At 43.5% G+C, this 25565-nt stretch overlaps 1 protein-coding gene across 26 annotated transcripts in view; it reads left to right on the top strand.

The window, feature by feature from the left end:
• Positions 1-25565, top strand: part of ZNF438 (zinc finger protein 438) — a 171125-nt gene that overhangs the window by 143110 nt on the left and 2450 nt on the right. For 25 of the 26 annotated variants that reach the window (XM_074405212.1, XM_074405219.1, XM_074405220.1 and 22 more), the window contains 2 exons: positions 16762-18598; positions 22296-23241. In XM_074405212.1, the coding sequence (XP_074261313.1) occupies positions 16762-18598; positions 22296-22911 (2453 nt within the window). In that variant the 3' untranslated portion in view covers positions 22912-23241. Of the gene's footprint in view, positions 1-16761; positions 18599-22295; positions 23242-25565 lie in introns of those variants that run through there. The other variant, XR_012519031.1, reaches the window with a different exon arrangement.

The raw sequence follows: 25565 nt of genomic DNA, 5'->3' as shown, positions 1-25565 counted from the left end.
AAAAATACAAAAAAAATAGCTGGGCATGGTGGTGGGCATCTGTAATCCCAGCTGCTTGGAGTTTGAGGTAGGAGAATTGCTTGAACTCAGGAGGCAGAGAGAGATTGCACCCTTGCACTACAGCCTGGGCAACAAGAGGGAAACTGTCTCAAAAAAAAACAAAAAAGAAAAAGAAAAAATTTTTTAAAACACTGCTCTGTTTTTTAAAAAAGATTATATTCTACCAAGAATATCTTGTGATGATATTTCTTTAAATTGGGGGGAAAATGTAAATGCCATTATTTGAATATAACTTACGAGATAGTCCATAAATATAAACTCAAGTAAAATAAATTTCTGACACATTATATGAGATTTTTGTCAGGCATTTGATTTGTTCATATTCTAACATTGACAGCTAGTGATATTTTAATTATAATTAATATTTGTGTTAGGATGAAATACCTTTTAATACTTTATCATCAAAACTTTCTCCTGTTGATCTGTTGTGTTATATTCTCAAGGAAGCAAAGGTGAAGGGAATAAAACCCTAACAACAAAAACTAAAACATTTCCTGATTTGATGGAATCAAATGTCCACTCATACACACACACACACACACACACACACACACAATTATAGAATCTCAAAAGAGATAGGAAGTTAGAGATTTCATCTAATTCAGTAGTTCTCAGACTTGATAGTTTAGGACCCTTTACACTCTCAAAAACTATGCATTTGCTTATATGGGTTGTAGCTGTCAATATTTACCATATTTAATGCTTATAAGCAGAAAAATGTATATTTATAGATTGATTTTGAAATAACAGTAAGCTCATTACAGCTTAACATAAATAACCTAGTTTAACAAAATTGACTATACTATAAAAGTAATGACAAAATCTGCAATTGCTTTTGCACCAACCTAAATATTTTGCGAAAGCAAAAAACAAATAATGAAAAGACTGTCATTGATTTACATTTTCTGTAAATATCTTTAAAGTCTGGCTTCATTGAAGACAGTTTGCGTCTCATATCTAGTCCTGCATTCAGTCTGTTGTGATATTGTGCATGTCGAAATATTAAAAGCCAGCTTTCTAGTAGTCAGAAAGGAGGGGAATATTTTTGTGGCCTTTTCAGATAATCATGGATATTTTTCTTTGATACTACACCAAAACTTGTCAGATGGAAATTGTAATGTAATGTAAAACTTGAAACTCTGTCTGTGTACTTTCGTATTCTATTATATTTTGGGTCTCATATTTGAGTGATTCTTTTATCCATGCATGTAACATTAAACTAAACTGGTCATTTAGGAAACACTAGTTCAGTGAGTTGTCCATATACTTCATTGTATAATATTTTAAAAATCATTCATTAGCGTAAGCACCAGTTTTATCTGAAAAGTAACTACTGGGAAGCTTCAAGCTGCTGGTGATAAATTCAAATTTTCCAAAATTCCAATTGCCACTTGAAAGAAAATGACTTTTATCATTGGCAACAAATACTGTTAGAAGTTATTTGTTGTAATGCCAAGCTCCATTCATTCACTTTTGAGAAAATGTCTGCCGGACAGCCAAACCTTAATATGTTCATTCAACGTATGTCTGTCAGATGTTTTTTCAAGTAAAAATGGTATTCCATGACAAAAGCAGGAATCGAGTGCTTGTCCTCAGGGCAATACTCCCACTTCCATATGCAGCAGACGTAGTCTGAGTGTGAACCATTTCATCATAGAATATTAAAAAGGCACTCAAGGGTCAAATTTGATAAAACTAAAATTTTGTACTGCTTTTTTGTTGTTCCACCCTGAGAGTGCCACAGTGAAGAATACGACTGCTTGAATCGTTTGTGGGCACTACCCTACTTGGCTAAGTTGCTAGAGAAGTTTTACCCCATCGGCACCAATGTCAAGTACAAACGTTGACACAAGGCAAATGACATCTCAATAGGAGTGTGAAGAGAGTATTTGGCACCCTCTCCGAGGTTCTGCAAACCCTACTTTGAGAAACACTGATCTAATCTAATCCTCTCTTGCTAAAGAGAGGAAACTATGGCCAGGAAGGATTAAGGATTATTCCAGCAGCATAATCAGACGCCTCCTCTCCAAAGCCAGACGTCTACTCTCTGTCATGCACGTAACGCAGTGTGTCTTGTTTTTGCTGAGGAACTCCTCCAGCCTCCTGCAAAAAGAAAATTCCTCAGATCCAAATCAGTACACGAAAGCACTGATATATTATTGAGTTTACTAAAGGAGCAGGACTTGCTACATGAGGAATTTAGAAATTCTTTTAGCATTTTAGACTTTTCTTTCAGTCCTAATGTTCTTAAGTGTCGTCAATTTTAGAAGAAGGTGGTGTAAGATTAAGAAGTATCTAAGAAATGTATATTATTTTTTTAATTATAAAAGACCTTAGTAATTTTTTTCTTCTTTTTTGCTCATCAAAAAATCACCTTCTCACTGCTTAAAAGTGTCATTAAATGTATTATGTAATTGTTGCTTCAAAAAAGTCAGATTCTGGTATGAGCCTGATTTGGCCAGCAGCAGCTCTGTTAAAAGAAGGCTGTAGTTAGAGTGCTATGGGGCATTGCGAACTGCTGTGTGTGAGTTCGTTAACTACTTCTCCAGTAACCTTGATATGGATTTCTCTTAGAAGAAGGACATGTTCTTTCTCTGCTAACAGTTGCACTGTGACTGGAAAAAAATTGCTCAAAAAGGTCTTTGTTTTTTCAACATTGAGATGGATTATGTGGCACTCACCAGCCACTGGAAGAGACTGGCATGTAAACAGATAAATTGATAAACCACTTAGGTTCGGTGTGTTGGAATGGAGGGAGCTTTGGTGCCAGACAGACCTGGTTAAATCCAACTCTCAATACCTGCTTTGTGACCTTGCAAGGACTGTTTTCTCCATATCTCTGTATCTATAGACTGGAGGTGTTAATACCAAGAATTGGTGGAGGACTTGAGATGGTGGATTAAGCATTGAGTCTGACTTCTGAGGGGCGTTTTAATTCTTCAAAATAGAACTTCAGGAAGAATAGAAGTGGATGAGTAGAGGCAGTGTATAACTACACATCTGCCATAGATTGTCTCAGGAAGAAAAGGAAGGAGATGGGGCCCAACGACTCTTTCTTGCTGCCGTTGTTTTTCCGTTTTTGTGTTCAGCAGTAGCATAGCTGAAGGAAGGCGTGTTAACGTGGTTGAGAATTAACAGTTTGCTCCTTCAGTAAAAAAAATAGGTTGCACAGCTGCCAGCTGCGGATCTGGAGACCGAGGCCCTGGCGGCAACCAAACAAGCTCCTGCTCTTTTGGAGCTTACGCTTCAGGGAAGAGACAGAAGCAGAAAAGGAAAACAGCGAGTGATGGCATGGGGCTGAGCAGCTCCTTTGAGATAGGATGGTCACAGGCCAGCCTCCCCGAGAGCTAGGGGAGCTCACCAGTGGGGCAGAATCCCCAAGGCACGAGGGGTGTGGAAGGAAAGGTAGTGTCCGGAGCAGGGTTGGGAATACCCCCGTTTCCTTATTTTCAGATGCACCTTTTTGTCAGGACTTGAGCATTGTGTATGTAGAGTGATGGTACTTCTCTTCCTTGCCCCCACCACGGAAAAGGTTTTTATAAATTTATTTATGTGGCATAATCAAAGATAAAAAGAGAGTTTAGAAATAGCAGGGATAGTAAATGAGTTCCCACATAATAGCCTCTCTTTTTTCCGTGAAGATAATGTCAAAAATTGTTGGCAAGACAGAGATGGCGCTGGGGAAAGGGCAGAGGTGGGGCAGGGGGAGAGTGCCTCAGAAGAGCAAGGGGAGCCTGGGCCGCCCCAGTGAGGGTCGGAAGAGGGTCTCTTAGGGGACAAGTAAACAGACTGTGGAATCAGTTTTGAACCAGAAACTCTAAACTTAGAACATTGTCCAGTGTTCACAATGGTTGGATTTCTCCAGCACCAAGTAGCAGGCGGTAGACGTGGAGAGCACACGGTGGGGCCAGCTGGGCAAGGTTCTGTAGAAAGACAGCAAGGGGGTGAACCTACGATATGAGTGGAGTGAGTGTGGATGGTCAGCCACGAGGCCAGCTCTGGAATGGGAAGATCTGCCTACGGAGACCACTCCCAAGCATGCCTAGTCTCAAAGCAAGGAGAAGTAGTGAGCTGTGTCATCACTTCATCTCCAGGGAGATGGGAGAATTAACTCTGACATACTCCTCATCTGTGGATGCGAGTAGATAGATACTCCCTTCAGCCAGCTTTCGTAGTCATCACTAAAAGACAGTCAACATATGGGTGGAGAAGAAGGATGGCAGAATTCAAAGGCAAAGGAATCCAAAGTAGTCACCGCAGCTTTCATTATAGAAGTAAAGAACAGTCAAGACTTACCAGCAGAAATGTTAGGGAGTAATTATCCACATAACAAGGGAATTCTTGACTTCTTAGAGATCCATGGCTGTCTGACCTTGTGCATTTGTACTTAGAAATCATGAACTATGTGACATAAAAGCTGAAGTATAGAAAAATGTGCAGCAAAAAAAGTTATAAATCACTTTAAGATAAAGATAAATCAGCAGTGATGATAAAGCATCTGTAAAACTGTAATATAAAGCAGTGAAACAATTCATTTTTAAAAATGTAGTTTGTACATTCCTCAAAAATACCTCTTTTAGATAAAGTGGACTTACTTTTGAAATTACAGTATAAGAAAACCTTTGTAATTTTGGTTCCCTGTGTTTAGCTATACTGTTGTTGAAATGTTGTGATTTTTACCACTTTAGTTTCATAATCATAGTGTTTTGACCAGAGGCAAGAAAATTCCAGCCTTTTGCATGTGTCCTAGTTTAATTGTTCCAACTGACTGCACATTCTTATGTTGAAACCTTATCTTTCTGTTTATCCCACTGAGGAAAAGATTTTCTTCACCGTCATCTCGTTAGTCATCCCAGATACTTAACTGTTCTGCTAGTGAAAAAGAAAAGTAGGCCGGGCGCAATGGCTCATGCTTGTAATTCCAACACATAGAGAACTGAGGTGGGAAGACCACTTGAGCCCAGGCATTCGAGACCAGCCTGGGCAACATAGTGAGACTTCAACTCTGCAAAACAATGTTTAAAAACTAGCCACAGCCGGGCGCGGTGGCTCAAGCCTGTAATCCCAGCACTTTGGGAGGCTGAGGCGGGTGGATCACGAGGTCAAGAGATCAAGACCATCATGGTCAACATGGTGAAACCCCGTCTCTACTAAAAATACAAAAAATTAGCTGGGCATGGTGGTGCGTGCCTGTAATCCCAGCTACTCAGGAGGCTGAGGCAGGAGAATTGCCTGAACCCAGGAGACGGAGGTTGCGGTGAGCCGAGCTCGTGCCGTTGCACTCCAGCCTGGGTAACAAGAGCGAAACTCCGTCTCAAAAAAAAAAAAAAGCCACATAGGGTGGTATGCACCTGTCATCCCAGCTTCTTGGGAGGCTGAGACAGGAGGATCACTTGAGCCCAGGAGTTTACAGGGTGAGCTGTGATGGATCATACCATTGCACTCAAGCCTGGGTGACAGAGCGAGACCCTGTCTCAAAAAGAAAATGTAAAAAGAAGAAGGGCCTATTTTTAATTTGTTGGTGGAAGATTTCTTGCCATGACATATCTGTGCGGCTCATTAAAGCTCATTTGCAGATGTTTATTGAGAAACAGCTGACTCGGCAAATGTCAGAATGTCCTGGAAGGACAGTGTACCCAGGTATTTGTGATGGTGACGGGAGGTCAAATGAAATGATCTGCTGCTTTTTACCATGTTAGAGTTCAGTTATCAAGGTCTAAATTTCAACTGTGTGACTCAGCTGAATATTAACCATTTGAGTGATAATAACAAAGAGAATTTTGAGAGAATAGGGTTAACAAAGCATTTCAGAAGTTTGTGTTTATCTTGCTCGGTGTCATTGGAAGGTCAGTAGCTCTTAGTTAGCTTCTTATGCTCCTCAGTCATTCTTAGATTTGAGTCAAGATACTGGCTCGAATGTTTTATAATAATGAATAAAATCTTACGCATGCTACAAATTATTTTTGCCAAAAAGTAAGCAACTTTATCTTTCTAAATGTATTAAAACAAAAATATTTCATATGGCTTTCAACCATTTTTTGTCAGAAGCATTCCAAATCAAAAACAGATCCTTCCAGAAAGAACTAATAAAAGCCTCACAATTAGAATGAAGAGGAAATTTGTTGAAATTGAAAAATCATTAAAATATACATTAAGTGGTAAACCTTTTTAGATGTAGTTTTTACTTGGGACATTAATTATATGGTCCTGAAAGAATAATTAGTTACCTCAGTTTACCAACCACATTGTGTTATTTTTTTTAATTGCTATTAATATTCTAGGTAACTGGCTTTTAAGTTCTTTCATAAAGAATGCTTGTTTCCTCTTGCGACATGATATGGTCAGCCCGCTGCATTCTGGGTTCTGCATCTGTGGGTTCTGCATCCATGGATTCAACTAACCACAGATTGAAAAAAAAAGTTTTAACTGCACCTGTACTGAACATCTATAGGCTTTTTTCCCGCTTGTCACTATTCCCTAAACAGTATGGTAAAATAACTATTTACGTAGTATTTACACTGTACTGGGTATTATAAGCAGTCTAGAGATGATTTCGGGTATACAAGAGGTGATATGCATAGGTTATATGCAAACACTATGCCATTTTACATCAGGGATTTGAGCGCCTATGGATTTGAGTGTCTGAAGGAGATCACTGTGCTGTGGAGGAACCAATCCCCCACAGATGCTAAGGGACAACTGTATTCATATATCTCGTTTAGTCCATTTTAGGGGCTACAGTTCCTCTTTCGGTACCTAACTTTTCTTTCTGTACTCAAGCTGTCTTAAAACGTACAGTGATTTATTTGACAAAATACTATAGTCTACAAGGCAAGTGTCCCTATCTAGGGGACACTCTAGGCTCCGTCCCCCATCACAGGGCCACTGAGATCTGTATTCACCCCACTTTCTGAACAACTACTAGCATAATTGCTTTCTTCCCTGCTAGGGTTAAGAACAACAACTGGCCTCACTACTTACTAGGTATAAACAAAAGTGGGAAGGAGGGTCTCCATAAAATGGCTCTTTAAAATGCAGGTATGTTAACCCTATTCACATTGAACTGTTAATCCAATTAGTACTTTGTCAATTGGGATACAAACATTTACAGAAGGCCAAGTGGGAGTAGAATGTGGACAGGGAATCAGAGAGCCTGGCAGGACGGATTGGGTCAGATGTTCGGAGAGATTGAGCCGCCACAGTGGGTGTCGGGAGAGAGGCACAGATTTAAACTACGGTTTCATTATTACAAGCGTAGAGGCGAAGGCAGACCTCGTCTCCGCCCCTCTGAAGGTTCACTGATAATGAGCTGACAGTCAGCAGATTAAATAGAGAAAGGGCATACACACATTGAATCACTTGTGTTACATGACACAAGAGCCTTCAGAATGCAGACCCAAAGATAGGAAACTGTCCATTTTCATGCTGAGGTTCAACAAAATAGGGACAGCTATGGATAAATGTAACTGGACGAAAGGAGTGTGATCTAATGCTAATGGAGTGGGTGAGGAAACCCCGTAAGGCTTGTGCATTTTGGATTGTTGCTGACCTCCCTGTGCACCGTCCTTCTTTCTGGGTATGAGGCAGGGCCTCTCAGGAATGGGGGTCCGATGACCTACAATCAAACAAGTAAGTCAGATCATTTCTTTATGGGCAGGGTTAGAGTAATAATTTTAGGTTTTATGGCTGGCTTTGGGGAAAAGTGGTTCTGGTTTCTATGACTCACCTTGGGGAAGAGGGATTCTAGATTCTATGGCTAGTCTCGGAGGACAAGGAAGGGCCAGAGACAGAAGAACAGAGAGAGTTTTTTGCGTCTGAGGCCTTCATTTTGGGGAATTATCTTTTGAGGCCCAGCACAAGTAATAGCCATTTCTTTTCTCTTTCCTTCATTTACCTCTCAAAATAGAAACACTACTTTAAGGATTCAGAACTACTTCCATATACTGAGCATTCAAGATTTGTGCCCTTTTTTCCCATCAAAAATAAATGTTAACAGCCTAATACTCTCTATCAAGAGAAAGTGGAAAACTAGTATATCTGCTGAGCATCGAACATGTAGCAAGAACTACCTACACCGTTGTGGGTATTTTTGTCATTTAATCCTGACAGGGACCTTTGCAGACAGATATTGTGCCCATTTCATAGATCCTAACATTTAGGCACAGTGAGTGAAGTGCCAAAGCCATAGGTACATAACAGAGCTAGGAGTTGAAACCAAATCTGTTTAAACCCCAAACACACAATCTTTCTACTGAAGATCAGATGCTGGCCATAACCACACATAATCGCTTGCAGTCAGCATGCAGAGGTAGGAAAGAGCCCTTGAAGTAAAATGGACTAGAGTTTGAGTTCCAGCACTGTTACTTACCAGCTTAGAAATCTTTGTAAAACAGACTTGGCCAGGTGTGGTGGTTCATGCTTGTAATCACAGCACTTTGGGAGGCTGAGGCACGTAGATCACTTAAGCCCAGGAGTTCGAGGCCAGCCTGAACAACATGGCAAAACAGTATACAAAAAATACAAAACTCAGCCCAGCATGTTTGTGTGTGCCTATAGTCCCACCTACTTGGGAGGCTGATGTGGGAGGATCACCTGAGCCTGGGTAGTTCGAGGCTGCAGTGAGCTGTGATCGCACCACTACACTCCACCCTGAGGGACAGTAAGACCCTGTCTCAAAAACAGATCCAACAGTGGTTCCTAATTCAGGTTTTTGTGGAGACTAAGTGAGATAATGCATGTTAAATATTTTACACAGTACCGAACCCATAAAGTCTACTTATTGTTGAAACAATTTTAAAGAAACAGTATTGATAAAGAAGCTCAGCTCCTCAGAAAATGAGAATTTCCTTCCCTGCTAAGCAGGTGATGGATGCACTGTTTGACAAGACAAACCTCAAAGGCCTGTGCTGAGTGGAAGTTGCCTACATGTCACTGGTGTCGTTATGGAGGGAGAGGGGTGTTGGCTAAGAGCAGTAATTGAGCAGAACACAAGTATGTCAAGGAGAATGGACTAAACTAGACTCAGGATGCAAGATCTCCTGTGAGGAATGCGCTTGTTTCCTTTGCATTGTCTCCAGTTTCCTGAAATTTATGTCTGAGACATGATGACTCTAGGAGGTCTCAGTACTGCAGATACATGGACTAGAAATGCACTTGGCATTCTGAGTCCCCAGAAACAAAAGAACACTTGTGCCTACTGCCAGCACGTTTTACAGTGCATGCTCTATAGTCAACGCTCAATAAATTCTTGTTGACTCTGACTGCTGCTGCAGACCCTGGACAGTGGCTTGGGAAGAGGGCAGGCAATGGCTAAAGGTGTTTATAGGTTTTTCAACAAAATTAAGTTGCACTCCCTTGTGTTATGAGACATTGCTTTTATCCCAGACCTCTCCAGGGTTTTACCATATTTATTTTAACTAGAGACCATCTTGGGAAACAGTTTGAATCCCCAACTGGAATTTATTATTTGAAAGCCAAGTGGCAGGGAAAACAAGGATACCAACAAATAAAATTGAAAATAGAGTTTTTCAGTTTAATAAAATTAAAACCAAAACAACACCTAAAATTTTTGGCTCTGTAGTGACCAAGGTTTGGCAGAACTTTCCTCCTGAGCCTGGATCCAGGGGACCTATTTCAGGAGCAAGGACACGCCTGTCTTTCTCTGCCTGCTCCTTCCTGCACCCTTAGCAGTAGGCCTGTGGGCCCCAGCAGATGGAATAATGGAACTTTGCCCAAACCAGCGACCAGACGAGGGGGAACAACTTTATTCAGAAGCAACAAAGCAGGCCTTGGTCCTGCCAATGGAAATCAGGAAGTGAGCCGTTTGCAGCTATCTAGAGAATTAATTGCCTCATGTGCTTGTCTCTTAATACTATTTGTGGTAGCTGCATTGTAAAATGGCTTAATAAAGCTGGGTTAGACACTGGCACCTAGTGCTGTTGGTCCCACATTCTTTCCTCCACTGCCATGATGTCCATCAGATCCAGTCCTTTGATGGCAATGGAGGAGGAGGAGGACACACGCTGCACATTCTCCAAATTTCCAGCAGCATTTTTGGATTTGTCGGAGTCCTATGGATAGTAAGTAGCAAATTCAAATATAACAATATGCTTTGGCTTTCAATTGACTATTGCTTTTCTGTGAATTACTGTAATTTAATGGTAATAGAAATTTTATGCCAGGCGCAGTGGCTCATGCCCGTAATCCCAGCACTTTGAGAGGCCGAGGCGGGTGGATCACCTGAGGTCAGGAGTTCGAGACCAGCCTGGCCAACATGGTGAAACCTCGTCTCTACTAAAAATAGAAAAATTAGCTGGTTGTGGTGGTGCACAACTGTAATCCAAGCTACTTAGGAAGCTGAGGCAGGAGAATTGCTTGAACCTGGAGGCAGAAGTTGCAGTGAGCCAAGATCACGCCACTGCACTACAGCCTGAGTGACAGAGCAAGACTCTGTCTCAAAAAAAAAAAAAAAAAAAAGAAAAAAGAAATTTTAGAATAAGACAAGCCATTTCTATTTCAAATTTTCTTTGTTTTTTCTTTAAAATTTAGAGATGGTATTATATTTTGTGATAAATTAGGACAACTTTACATATAATCCCCCCCGCCTTGAAGGAAGAATGAAGAAAAAGGTCATTGCTTCAAACTGTAATGGGACAGATCTGGGTTGTGTGGACTTTAGCAGATTATTTAACTTCCTCAAACCTCATTTTTCTTAATCTGTGTAAGGGGAATACTTACCAGCAGAGTTTGGATGAGGATTTAATTAAAAGACCTAGCACCAATTCTAGACCATAATAAGAGCTCAACACTTCCTAGTTTCCCTTTAATCCCAGTTAGATCAATGTCTTACCAACCGTAAATGTCACTTTTCAAAATCATTATTTTAATATGCTTAACACATTAAAAACAGCCCATATTTAAGGTTCTAATATTAAGTATTCCTGTTGAAGAATTGTACAAAATTAATTTTACTGAGCGACCCTTTTATGTCTTCAGTTAATAAAAGTCCATGTTTAGTACCCAAGAGTCCTGTGAGTCTCTTTAAGTGTGTTATGGGTAGTTTTGCTGGATTTCCAGAAATTATGAATGTCAGTGGAAATTTTTACTTCTCATTATTTAGTGCACAGTTCTGTAAGATCTGTAATTTAGTGGGTGCAGGTGAGAGTTTTTAGATTCACACCATCTGTGAAAGGCCTTGTAAATGTGTGGTGGAATAAACCACTGTTGTGTAACTAGCTTGCCAAGAAAGACTTTCTGCATTCATACTGTCTTAGTATGTTAGAGTTTTAAAAACTTAATAGCATTTTCAGCTTCTCTAAGTACTCCTATTGTTCAGACTGCTTAAAACAGAAACAAAAAAAGCCAAGCTATTCTAGCATAACTGACCTTTACTGCAAATTATTTTATCTTAAGAGCCAAATGTTTGGAGGAATAATTCTCACAACTCCACTTGTCTTTGGGAGGTAATGAGTTCTACTACTTCTCAGTACTTAACTTTGACAGGTAGTCATGCACTGCCTGTCGGAGTACTAGATTACTCCACTGATGGTTAGCAATTCTTGTCGTTAAGTAGTCAAGGAAAATAAAAGACATGAACCTGTCTCTGTGTGTATATCTAGACAGTCACTTATGCATAGACACATACTCCTCACGAATAGATCCTTTTTAAAACTGATTCATCTAGGGAAGCTTTTATTTTCCTTTCATTCATTAAACAGGTATTTCTAAGCACCTCTTGTGTGCCAGGCACAGAGGGTATTCAATGGGAAATGAGCACTTATCTCATTCCTGAATTCTTAGTTCCCCCCAGGTCCCGCCACCCAACAAAGGCCACCGTAATCCTGATTTCTTGTTTCATTTCAGAGATACTCTGCACATATACAGGATATATTTGTGTGTGTATCTTCTCATTTTTGTTAATCCAAGTGATAGCATACCGTACATCTCCCATCTTGGAGAGTATTCCAGACCACCCTGATTGATTCTTCATTCTTATTACTGTATGGGATAACACTGTATGGTTGGATGATTATCTTATTAGCACCCTGTTGGTGGACATTTAAGTCATTACCAGGGTTTTTTCCTTCTGTTTCTGTGGCCTCGTTGTCCTTCTCCTGCCTTGCGTTTCTCTTAACACATTTTGTTTCCTATCCTCAATGATTCTGAGAAACTGGGTTCAACACCGCCTTCATGGAGACCCTCACCCTTGTACGTACTTTCTAATAGATCCAGGCAAGCATAAGTAAGTTAAATTTACTCAGCAAGACCTTATCTTTTTCCCCCACAAACCCTTTGTGATTAGCTCGTTGATCATGAACCACAACATCCACTTCTTTAAATTGCAGGGACCTTGAGGAGCACAGACTCAGTTTGGCAGACGTCATACCTGTCGTCTGGGTCTCTGTCACTTCAGGTTGCCCAGGCTGCTCACACTGCCGGGACAGAGCTCAGGAGCGTCCTTTTGTTCCCAGACCACAGTGGCCTCCTTTTCCTTTGAATGCCCTTGCTCTTCCTGTGTGATTTTATTTCCACTATAATGTAGAGACGTTTGAAGATCAGTTGAAGCACATTAACTTCAAATATATCATAATTAGCTCACTCCCTTTTGGTATGGCTCTATAAAGTTATCTGGTTTCATTTCTGGAAACCTTAACTGTCAAAAGGTTGCTTTCTCACACTTGGTCATAAAAAATAGGAAGCCCCTTCCTAACTTAAGTCTTTAGAGACGTCGAGGTGACCTTGACCACTGTTGTTGCTTTAGCTGCATCTTCTGCTGTCTGTTATTTCTGTCTTGGTGTTGAGTTACCAGGCTCTGCCTCTGAGGTTTGCTTTCCCTTTCTGTTGTTCCTCTGTCTTCATTCTAACACCCCTACTCTTCTTCTCTGTGTGTCTGTTTTCTTTAAAGCAGTTTCTTCTGGAGAGCTTGTGGTGTCTTTGACTATTTCAGTTTATGCCCCAGCAGCATAATTTGCTATTGTCTTTTGTTATTTCCTCAGGTGGTTAGTTGATTAGCTCCTTATTCTGGCGATAAATAAAATCACATTTTAAAATGTTTCAGAGAAATAGCCTCTTTTTATTTTTTAATTTTCAAAATTTTGCAATGTTAAAGGTCATTTTTAAATTGTCTTTTTTCCCCACTGTTTACAAAATTTCCAAGGCTCAACCACTAAATTATTTATTTTTCTCATTGATTACTTTATTACCACTTGAAAAAAAGCCACAAATATTTGGGAAATCTCTGTCATGTGCTGGACACTGTAGGCCCTTGAAGACACAGACCAACTCCCTGTCCTCTAGGAATTCTAGGGAAGGTGGACCACGTGTGTAATATTTGTGTTTGTTTGTTTATTGGAGATGCAGCCTCACTGTGTCACCCAGGCTGGAGTACAGTGGTATGATCTCGTCTCACTGCAACCTCTGCCTCTCAGCTTCAAGCAATTCTCCTGCCTTAGCCTCCTGAGTAGTTGGGATTGCAGGTGCCTGCCGCCACGCCCAGCTAATTTTTACATTTTTAGTAGAAACAGCGTTTCACCATGTTGCCCAGGCTAGTCTAGAACTTTTTACGTCAAGTGATCTGCTTGCCTCAGTCTCCCAAAGTGCTGAGATTACAGGCATGAGCCACTGCACCCAGCCATAGATGGAGCATATGTTCTAGAGAAAATTAAACAGGAAGAGGGAGCAGGGAGTTCACAATGGGATACGGTTTTACCTAAGGTCATCAGAGAAGAAGCTCTGGGAAGAAGCTATTTGAGTAATACCTTGAAGGAAATGATGGAGCAAGTACTGGAGATGAATTGAGGGAAGACTGTCCCGGGTGGTGGGAGTTGCCAGGGCTCCTCCCAGCCAAGAGCATCCTCTCAGGAGGTGCATGTCCAGAGCAGCAAAAAGGCTACCACAGCTGGAGTAGAGCAAGTGGAGGAAATGGGTTAGAGAGGCTCCCAGGAACCTTTTTAGGCCTGGGGCCTTTTAAGCCATTGCAGGGATTTTGGCTTTACTCTGAATGAGCTGAAGAGCCACTGGACAGATTTGAGATGAGTGAGTCATACATCTTAGGCTGTGATGTGTTACTGTCACATCATCTTTCAAGAGAGTGTGTTACTAAGCCTTTGTTCTAGCTCATCTTGCAGTAAATCTTTTCTGCTCAATTAGAAGGAAGAACTAGTGATAAATGACTCAATATTTTCTCTCCCTTGAACGCCCCAGATCTGTTGTGTAAATGCAAAGATCATTATTACTGTTAATGAGATTATTTAATAAGCCACGTATCTAGGTAACCAAAAGCTATCAATAATTTTAGGCCTTCTGCAAAATCTATCCTGATTTAAAGTATTTATTTACAACTTATTTTCGTACTTCAAAAAAAAAAAAAAAAAAGATGAGAAGCTGAGGTTTAAAATGAAAAACATTTAAATTTAAAGGCTATGAAAAGAAAACTTAAAAAAGTAAAATTGTGTAGGAAGAAGTAGCAATCCATATAGATGACTATTGTGAAGTGCTTTACCACTCAATTTACTCATAAGCTGAATTCATGGTAACAAAACTAACAAGGAAAACAACAAATGACCTAACTATCTTTGTCTGATTTTTCCAGACCATAGCACTAGTCTGTATACTTCTTACTCTAGTGCAGGCTATCCTGTGAACTATGTTTTATAACATCCTTTTTCTTCACAAAACAATAATTACTTTGTAAAAATAAACTGGTCAATATAAATTTCAACTTATTTCTACTAGGTTGCTTATTTAGAGGGGTGTCATTTCTGCTGAAAGAATCAACTTCCTGCTAAAATTGTTAATTCACTCACCATAGGCATTAAAATCAAGGTTGATCTCACATTTTCTTTTTTGTTTTTTAAGAGGGAGTCTCGCTTAGGCCGTCACTCACGCTGGAGTGCAGTGGCACAATCTCAGCTCACTGCACCCTCTGCCTCCAGGGTTCAAGGAATTCTCCTGCCTCAGCCTTCTGAGTAGCTGGGATTGCAGACACCCGCCACCATGCCCCTTTAATATTTTTGTATTTTTTAGTAGAGACCGAGTTTCACCACATTGGCCAGGCTGGTTTCTAACTCCTGGCCTCAAGTGTTCCGCCCACCTCAGCCTCCCAAAGTGCTAGGATTATAGGCGTGGCCATGCCTGGCCAATTTTGCAATTTCAGTTGTCTGTTTCACTAGATTGTCTGCTACCTGCCTTGTATCCTCTAAACAGATAGTCTTCAGTCCCTTAACCACAAGTTGTAAAATGTAAAAACTCTGAAAACAGAATTTTATCAAAAGTTGGGTACCAAACTCATTCGGAAGCAAAAACTTGAACTGAAGTAAGACAATTTTAAAATCTTCATTTGTCTTGCTTGTGAATATTTGCATATTTTGCTACAGAAGTGGTAATAGGTTCAATTATGGGTGCCTTGCTGATTCTGCTGGGAGTTATGTAACATTTGGTATATGCATCTTACCACTTTCCAAATTTTGAAAATGTGAATTCCAAACCGTATCTTTCTCTAAAAATTTCAGAAAAGGGATGCAAGCTTGCAATAGCCAGTCCTTGGAATAATAATAATTGGAATAATGTAGGTATCTAGTAAATGTGAATTGAAGTTTGATTCATATGAGATACTTAGAAATTAGAAATTTTTCTGCACCCAGGTCTTGTGACCTTGAGACCTCAGAGAATAAAATAGATAATTCAGTCTTCAGAAGCAAGGCAACAAAATGTTTCCTTAATTGTTCTCTTAAGGTAGGAGTAATTGGTCTTGTAGGTCAGGCTAATAAATCCAGAAAGAATGAAATGTTATTCTATCAGTTAAATGTGTTCCTATTAGTATCCTAGAAGGTGCTTTTTGTGCCATTCACATATTTGTCATGTTGTCTCTGTATCTTCACTTATCTCTTTGTATCTTTTTGGTTTTGTTCAATATTTTGTAAAGGTGTCACATCAGCTTTTTTAATACCGGTGATTTAATTGCAAAAGCACACATAAACAGTTTGAAAAGTGTGAGAAGAAATTCGCAAGTCACATGGGGAAACAGCAACAAAGCTAGCATTCAGTCCGGAATTCATCCACTGTGCAAAGCAAGTTGCACTGCCAGTGGGTCAAATGGTGTATTCTGAAATCGAGTGAAAAATGAGCTTGATACAAGAAACGCTTGTTTCATACAAAGGATACAGTGGGAAATATCAAGATGAATTGAATATAGGCTCTACCGTCATGAAGCTTAAGCTTCATTGGGAAAGCAGAACATGTATATAAAATAAGAAAATACATAGCACAACATTCCAGACAAGAGCCTTTGCATCTCAAGAGATCAGGAAAGAAGGTGGGGTTGCCCCCTGCTTGTGAAAATGAGTGGGGACAGGTTAAATGGAGAATATGGACTTGTGGAATACATGGGTGAGAAGGATGGAATCTTCACTGTCAAGCAGTGTTGAGTAGTAGAGATACACATAAACACATAAATTATTACGGAAAACGGTCAATTGCCTATTAGGAGCTAGGGAGCCATAGAGGAGTATAGTAATCCTTGGGGAAGGTAGGCAGGAAGTGATCTTCAAGCCGGTCCTGAGGGACACAAGAGTTTGTCCAAAAGCGTTGGAGATAGGTCAAAGAATCTGTTCTGGGCACAGGAAATAAGACGCTTGTTGTTTGAAGTCTCACTAATAGGACAGTTACATATAGTAATTCTTTATGTTTTATTTTTCATTGCAGGTGAATCAAACATCCCTTCTGGAACAATACAGAGTAAGAAAGGTTTGCAGAATAAGAGTCAGTTTAGGACCATTGCACCCAAAATTGTGCCCAAAGTCCTGACGTCCAGGATGGTGCCATGTCACTCTCCATCACTCTCGGATCAGGTGAATCTGGGACCCTCCTTCAACTCCAAGCCGCTGGGGATGTCTCCCCAGAACTATGCTCTGATGCAGGTTGCTGGCCAGGAGGGGACCTTTTCTCTTGTTGCTCTGCCACATGTTGCCTCAGCCCAGCCAGTTCAGAAACCCAAAATGTCCCTACCTGAAAACGTGAAACTTCCTATTCCTCGATGTCAACCCCCGAGAAATAGCAAAGGATCGAGAAAGAAACCCCTCCTGATCTTTCCTAAGAGTGCCTCTGGCAAAGCTCCTGCCCAAACCCAAATGTGTCCTCAGACGTCCCCGTCCCCACCTCACCACCCTGAACTCCTATGCAAACCCAGTCCATTCGAGGAAGTGTCATCACTAGAGCAAGCCCCAGCCAGCATTGGCACAGCTGCGCTGACCAATGGAAGTGACCATGGGGACTTGAGACCACCAGTGACTAACACCCATGGCAGTCCGACCCCTCCTGCCACTCCAGCGTCATCCATACCAGAGGAGCCTGCCAAGCAGGACCTCACAAATCTTTCGGGGAAAGCATACTTTGTAAGCAAGAAGACATCTAGTAAACCTTCTGCTGTTGCCAGTGAAAAACTTAAACAACAAGTTGATCTTACAGAAACCATGACCAGCTTATCAGCAACCATTCTTGGCAATGCAGTTCAGTTTATCTCTTCAGTCCCCAGAGGGAAACTGCCAATCCCACCCTACTCAAGAATGAAGACAGCGGAGGTTTACGAAACCAAATCAGATACTAACATCGCAGGTTACTCTTTACCAGGACCTGAGGCAGACTGTGATAAGATACCCTCCACCGCAGACGGCTTTAATGCAGCCAGCAAAGTGGCAAGCAAGACGCCTGTTCCACAAGTGTCACAGCACAGTCCCTGTGAAAGTGCCTTCTGTCCAGCCACCAAATTTGATCTTGGCCACAACACGAAACTGAACAGTGGAGCAGCAAAGAGAAAAGGAAGAAAACGGAAGGTCCCAGATGAAATTTTGGCATTTCCAGGAAGAAGGAGGAAATGTCTCATTAATAAATGTAGAGATGGTAAAGAAAGAGTAAAAACTGATCCCCAAGAATGCAGAGACCAAAAGCCAGGGGCCATGAAGAAGTATCGTAGCATTATGCCCAAACCTATCATGGCCATATCCACCTTGGCTCCCCTGGCTTCTTCAACTACATTGCAATCCCAGATGCTTGGGGGCCTAGGACAGGACGTTTTGTTAAATAATTCACTCACTCTGAAATACCTTGGCTGTAAGCAGGACAACAGCCCTTCCCCTAAGCCCAGCTCTGTGTTCAGAAATGGATTCTCTGGCATTAAGAAGCCTTGGCACAGATGTCACGTCTGTAACCACCACTTTCAGTTCAAACAGCACCTTCGAGACCACATGAATACACACACCAACAGACGGCCTTACAGCTGTCGGATTTGTCGCAAGTCCTACGTACGTCCTGGCAGCCTGAGCACACACATGAAACTTCATCATGGTGAGAACCGTCTGAAGAAACTCATGTGTTGTGAGTTTTGTGCAAAAGTGTTTGGTCACGTCCGAGTCTATTTTGGCCATCTGAAAGAAGTGCATAGAGTTGTGATCAGTACTGAGCCCGCAGCCAGTGAACTGCAGCCCGGAGACGTACCAAAGAACAGAGACCCGAGCGTGCGAGGCGCGGAGGGATCGTCGGAGACGTGAGTGCTGATGGGATGGAAGCCCAGCAAGAGTCTGTTTGGATTTGGGGAAGAGGGGAAGATTTTATATTCAGAGAGGAGCGTTTATAAAACATCTCTTGAATTAAGATTTCATATAGTAGCTATCTATACCTCCTAGTTCTGTGAAGAAGAATCTCATTTCTCTCTGGTTTCTGATCTTCCACGATTGTCATTACCCTAATCTAGCTGGTATATTACTGTATATAGTTCCAGAGGTCTTTACAAGTAATTTCTCCCAAAATCACATTCACAGAATTTGCAACATTTTAAGCAGCATCATTTGCCCCAAAATGCGGCATGACCCATGGTGGGGACTGAGAGTGGGTAGGTCTGTCATGTTGACCGTACCTTAAGGTGGCTACACCCCACCGTCTTCATTTGCCCTATTTTTCTTATCAGGTCGGGTTAGCTCTTTCTGGTGTCATTCCTTTTTGCAGGCGCTGATTCCCAGTGTTTTTGTTACAGGATCCTCAAGGTGTCGTTTCACCCACTGGAAACCTCTGTGGCCAGTGGCACCGTGGCCTGAGTTCTGCTCTGGCTCACTAGGCTCATTCCACCCACTCGGCCTGGCAGACTGCGCTCGGCCCACGCTGTCAGCCTAGATCACATGCCTGCCAAGGGCGAGCCAGGCACAGAATGGCAAGGGCTGTGTGAGCAAGCATGGGGTCTGGCCACTGCGCATAGGTAGGCATGCCAGCTGCTGCTGCAGGGCAGGGAGCTCCAGGTGCCAGCTCCCTGCAAGCCCACGGCTGGACCAGGCATAGCGCAAGCAGTTTCCATGGCCGGCACCGGGAATGCAGTGTTGCCCAGAAGCTTGGATACCCTGGGAACCGCAGGGCCCCAAGGAGGGAGTCACAGCCCTGGCTCAGGGAGCTCCCAGGTCTGAGCTTCCCGAAAGGACGCAGCTTTTCTCTCCTCTTCACCTACAATGTGGCAAGCAAGGGGCGTGTTTCAGCCTGTTTGTGTTACAGCTCTCTTAGCCCCACCGCAGGTCGCCAGTTCTTGTCCTGCGTTCAGGAAGAATGAGGGACACAGACAAGTGGAGGGCGAGCAAGATGAGGAGCTTTACTGAGCAATAGAACAGCTCAGAGCCGAACTGCAGGGCACAGTGCCTTTCTGTACTCAGGTTGTCCCGATGAGCATTCAGCTCTTAGCAGAGATGGTAGCTCTCTGCCACTGGTCGTCCCATTGTCTTTTCAAGTCTGGCTAAGTCCAGGGCTTTTATGGGCATCAGAGGAGAGGAAGTGCATGCCAGTTGGTCCATGGGTGGTCATGGACAGGCCCAGAAAAGCACCGGGTTCCCACTCCACCACAGGTTCCCATTCCAGTCCACATGATGGGCAGCCTGGCCCCCACACTTCAGAGCTTCCCTGGCTTGAAGGTGGGACTTCACCAGGAACCTGCCCCCTTCCACTCAGGAGCTTTTCTGCCTCCTGCTTCTGTTTATGGCACCCAGGCTGTTCGTGCTGAGGGGCACCTGCAGGCCAGCACCGAGCTATCCTCAGTGCCCTCTCGTCAGCCTCCCTCCCATGCTTATTGGCACCCAAAGTCCGGAGCGGACTGCGGTGGTAGGGGGCTGGCATGTCAGCGCTGCCTCCAGTGTGTGCACAGCCAGCCAGGGTACAGCAGTGCCCAGGCTCAGCCCCAACCTTGCTTTAAGATTGGAGCAGGAGCTGGCAGCAGAGAGAAGCCAGGCAGCAGGAGCAGGCACTTCTGAGGTATGTGGGAAAAGGGGCCTTCCCGGACCCCAGAGAGTGCAGAGATGCCTGGATCTGCAGCCACAGGAGGGTGGCTACAGTGACGCTTGGGAGGGCAGGAGGGCTCTCACCTGCTCCCGGCTTCCAAGAGCACAGGGGTGCCGGGTCACAGCTGCAGCTTGGGCAGCTGCAGTTGCACCTGGGAAGCTCCCACCCCGCCAGCTTGGAAGGGGCAGGGCTGCTGCTCCACCCCAGCTCCCACTCGGCTCCTTGGAGCGTGACACTGCCCCCGGCCCAGCCCCGCCTCGGGGCCCCTCTCTCCCCACTCCTCCCTGCCCCACTGTGCTGTTTCCCCCGCTGGCAGGTGACTCACCCTGGCCCCATCGCGGCAGCTCCCAGGACAGTGAGCTTAAGGGACTGCCCACCTCTCCTCCACGTTTTCCCCACAGCAACAGCAGGCGAGGTGCAGGCAGCATGGTGGCCCTGGCCAGCCCCACACAGATGAACTCCATGCTGTCGGGGCCAGCCCCACACAGATGAACTCCATGCTGTCGGGGCCAGCCCCGCAAATCCTGGCTGTACCTTCAGACGGGTGCTTGCTGGCTCCCGAGACATGGCAGGGAACGAGGTTGAGTCCAGAGCAGAGGCTCCGGGCCTGGGAGCAGGTCCTGCCCAGCCATGTGAGGATGGGGATAGCACAGTCAGCTGCCTTGAGGACGTGGGGCACAGAGGTCCCCCCACCACACTGCTGCCCCTGCAGCCCCTCCAGCCCCTCCTGCCACCGCCTCGCACCTCCTTGCTGCAGCCTGCGTGACGGCAGTGGCCACTCCAGATGGCCTGCCCCTGCCATCATTATAAACAAATAAGCTAAGTAATTTGGAAGCCTGGCAGGCAGGCGTGAAAGCAGCCATGACGCTGGAAAAACAGCCTCAGTTTGGGTTGTGTGCGTCTGTTTCTACTGAGGTGACTGAGAGCGTTTCATGGCATTACCTGTCTTCGGCGTCATGAGAAGTAAACCTTTTCCAGGCTCTACAATTCCTGCCCCTTCTTTTCTTCAGTTGTCCCAGTTGCTCTCAGTACCTTCTATTCAACGTTGGCTCACTCTGTCATGTTCAGTGAAAGTAAGGGCCCCCTGTCCTATTTCTTCCTTGCTTTTCTGTAGTTTCCCCTTTAAGACCTCTGTACCTTTCACTAGTGAACAATGAAACCTCACTTCTTCCTTGTTTTCCTGTAGTTAGATTTTGCTTTTTAGGTACAATGTCCAAACTACATTTGGTGCCCAAGGTTAGGGAGAGCCACAGCGGGTAGGGTGGGACTGTTACCTTCAACAGAGCTGAAGGTGCTCCCATACCCTTCACCTGCTATTACCAGACTCTTCCATGTGATTGCTCCTGTCCCTGTGGTAACCGAGGACAAGTTAGCTCGCCTGGGACAGATGCATGAAGAGAAGGACTCTTTTTTTTTTTTTTTTTGAGACGGAGTTTCGCTCTTGTTACCCAGGCTGGAGTGCAATGGCGCGATCTCGGCTCACCGCAACCTCCGCCTCCTGGGTTCAGGCAATTCTCCTGCCTCAGCCTCCTGAGTAGCTGGGATTACAGGCATGCGCCACCATGCCCAGCTAGTTTTTTGTATTTTTAGTAGAGACGGGGTTTCACCATGTTGACCAGGATGGTCTCGATCTCTCGACCTCGTGATCCACCTGCCTCGGCCTCCCAAAGTGCTGGGATTACAGGCTTGAGCCACCGCGCCCGGCGAGAAGGACTCTTAGTAAATGAAGCTGGTAGCTGGAGAAATGTGTGGCCACAGGCAGGAGTGACAGTCGGCGTTTACTGCGGTCCTCTGTGTTTTCAGGCGCTCCCCCAGCCCTTGTCTTTCTCGTCAGTGTGTATTTTAGATCCCTGAAGGCTGAGAACTGAGAGGGAAGGTTCCAATTGTGTTTTTCCATGAAATCTTATGTACACTATTTTTGCCCTTTTCAGGGAAAACAAGTCCAACCTGGAAGAAGACTTCCTTCTAAACCAGGCAGACGAAGTCAAATTACAATTCAAATGTGGCCGTTGTCAAATTACTGCTCAGTCTTTTGCGGAAATAAAGTTCCATTTGCTCTATGTTCATGGAGAGGAAATTCAGGGCAGGCTGCAAGAGGGGACCTTCCCAGGAAGCAGTGGGACTCAGGAAGAGCTGGTGCAGCACGCTAGTCCCAACTGGAAACGGCATCCTGAGAGAGGGAAGCCGGAGAAGCCTCATTCCTCCAAAGAGGAGTCACACGCATGCCCGAGACTGAAAAGGCAGCTCCACCTTCATCCTCAGAATGGCATGGAAATGCTCATGGAAAAGGAAGGACCCCAGTCAGGAGCCAACAAGCCGAGGGAAACCCGCCAGGGCCCTGAGCGTCCCGGCCTCCGCAAGGTCCTCTTGTGGTCCCATTCAGGCTTTAACTGCCTCCTTTGTGCAGAGGTGCTGGGGCGGAAGGAGGACCTCCTTCTCCACTGGGAGCACCAGCATAACTGTGAGGACCCTTCCAAACTGTGGGCTCTTTTCAATACGGTCTCCAACCAGGGAGTGATTGAGCTTTCCAGTGAAGCTGAGAAATGAAACCCCCAGGCAGGCCGGGGTTAAGGAGAGAGCTCTGCCGCCACCCTCCCTCAGAGCTTCATGCTTTATGGTGGTGCTTCATCACAAAGATCAAACAACACGGGGTCAGCGTGAGTGAACAGAAGTGATTTTTGTACGTGGTTTTATTGTCTTAGGAAATAAAATACATGTTCTCAAAGCATTTTTTCTAACTATATGCAGTCTTAATTTAAAATCATATGTACTGATTCTTAATATCTTGGACTTTGAGAATAAATAAAAATATCAAAATTTGGAGATTGAAATCTAGAGAAGTATAGGCTGTTCTTCAAATACAGCTCTCAGTGAAAACGTGTGTATGTGTCTTTACTTTGGTTCAGATGTTTTCTGCTTGTATAGATTGATGAATGTCAAAAATTTCCAGGCAGCAAAACCCTTTTAGTCTCCACCATAGTATCACATTAGATGGTAAATGCTGATATTGATTAAATTCTCTGGTTTATTTGAGTATGATATAGATCAGTATTTGAATAAGATTGTCATCTGCAGTAATGGTTTTCAGGGTTCAGATTTTTGTTTCTTGTAATTTTGCTATTTTCTTAAATGCACGTTTCCTTGAAGATTAGTTGTTGGCAAGTCTTACAGCTGTAGTGTTCCGTATCAAAATAATTTTTTTTAATTTAGTACTTCAGCTAATAAAAAATCCACTTGCTTGGTAAAAAGTTATTTTCAAGTAGTCTTTGGGACAGAAAATTTACAACCTGGAAAGTGAACTAGATAGTTCAGTCCAGATGTGCAGAGGTCTCAACTGTTCTCCCTCACTCCCAAGTAACTTCAGAGGGTTGTCGCTAGCTGATCAATTTTAGATGGAACTGCGCCTTTCAAGCCCGGGTTCTCTTTGAAAGTCAGGAGTAAATGATTGCCTCTTAAATTCCTGGGAAATTACCTCGAATCAGTAAAGTTGTCATTTGAAGTTTCTGGCCATTCTGGCTGCAAAATCATTTTCTTAGAAAAGTGGACTTTCAGGACTCATCCTACTGATAATCGCAGCCTTGGGTGAAAACACCATACGTGTGGCCAGCCCTGTTTGCTGAAGCTCAGCCCAGCCATGTTCATAATATTTTGTGCTGAAGGAAGTAAACAGAGAACTAAATTCTAATTGATAAGCTAGTGGATCTTAAATCTTTTTTTAATGTCCAGTTTTAAAAGCCAGTGTTCATAGACATGATTTGCCTCAAATAGTACAAAAAGAGAAAACTTTGTCGTTTTGCAAATAGTTTTGTAAATTTGAGAAGAGAGTAGGGATAGAAATATCTGAAAGATTGTGTTGTGGTTTGTCTATCGATCATACTTTACCCAGTTTCAAGTAGGGAATATCAGACCTCCACTGTTTGATAGTTTTAGAACTCCGGGTTAATAATGAAATCTCTTTACCATTCAAACCAGTTCCCAGTTTGTTTTTTGAAAGATTGGTCTTGAAGACATCACCAAATGGCTTCTACAAAGAATACTATTTAAATTCTAACCATGGAACTTGAATTCAAACCGTGGAATAATTCATAGACTGCTCAATCCTCAGATGCGAAGTCGTATTTTAAAAATGCTGGCCCATTGGCCAAGGCAGAGTAGTGAGTGTGGAGTGCATAGGGAGACAGAGGTGTGGGGCAGAATGCATCCACCCAGCACTTGTGGAAAGTCTGAAGTCCCCTAGGCTGTGGAGGGACCCAACTGTGGCTCGTATCTCTCCACATACGCTTACAGCAAGGTCATAGGCAGTCTCTGGAAGGAAGCACAGCGAGGAATGGGGAGAAGAGCAAAGGTTTGGAGAAGATGTGATGGGCTCATGATTCAGCACTCTGGCTGGATCCACATTTCAGAGCAGCTGCATTTCAGAGCATCTCAGAGCAGCGGCCCCAATATGCTAACTAAATTTAGGCAACTCAACGAGACTGATCCATGCGGAGAGCAAGGGCGCAGGTGGAGACCCAAGGAAGAGTGACACTCATCTTTAAGAAAATTCCTTTTTTAAGAGAAGGAAGCTTGTGGGGTATAGGACCCTCTCCGGAAGTCAGTGTGCATGGGTTCATTTGTGGTACGGTGTTACAGTTCTCAGCTTTTCAAAACTCCCCTGCCTTACAACACAGACAGCCCCAGTGCTATCCAAAGTAAGGAGTGTCTGGTGCTTACTAGTAGTGCTTCATTGAGAATGGTGGGAAGAGGGCTTCCTGTGGGGGAGGCAGGAAGATGAGAGGGTACTTAGCTGAAGTTACTTTAGGAACAGCTCAGAGCCTTTCTTGGGGTAGAAATGTGACTGGAACAGTCCCAATCTGTCTACTTAGGCCAGAGGTGGTGTGGTGTAGAACAAAGTGCTCTCATACTTACTGTGTGTGGCCTTGAGAGAGTTCCCACTCCTAGGTTCCATTCCCTCCTCTGTGACATGCGAGTGACGGTCCTACCTCAAGGCACAGTTGTGAAGAGTCAAAGAGACACACATGAAATGCCTGGCACCCGTGGGCCATGTGGTAACTGGTGGCTGGGATTTATTAGGCTTTTGGCCAGACTTGGGAGAAGAGGTATTTTGTACCATATAAAAGAAAATTGTAGAAAGCTTGAGCAGACAGATCTTAAGTACAGAATTCAGGAATGGAAACTACTAGGAACCACAGAAGTTTGCA

Source organism: Saimiri boliviensis, chromosome 8, assembly GCF_048565385.1.
Source record: "Saimiri boliviensis isolate mSaiBol1 chromosome 8, mSaiBol1.pri, whole genome shotgun sequence".
Taxonomy (NCBI): domain Eukaryota; kingdom Metazoa; phylum Chordata; class Mammalia; order Primates; family Cebidae; genus Saimiri; species Saimiri boliviensis.
Note: the sequence above shows the minus strand (reverse complement) of the source record. Positions and strands in the feature narration are given on the sequence as shown.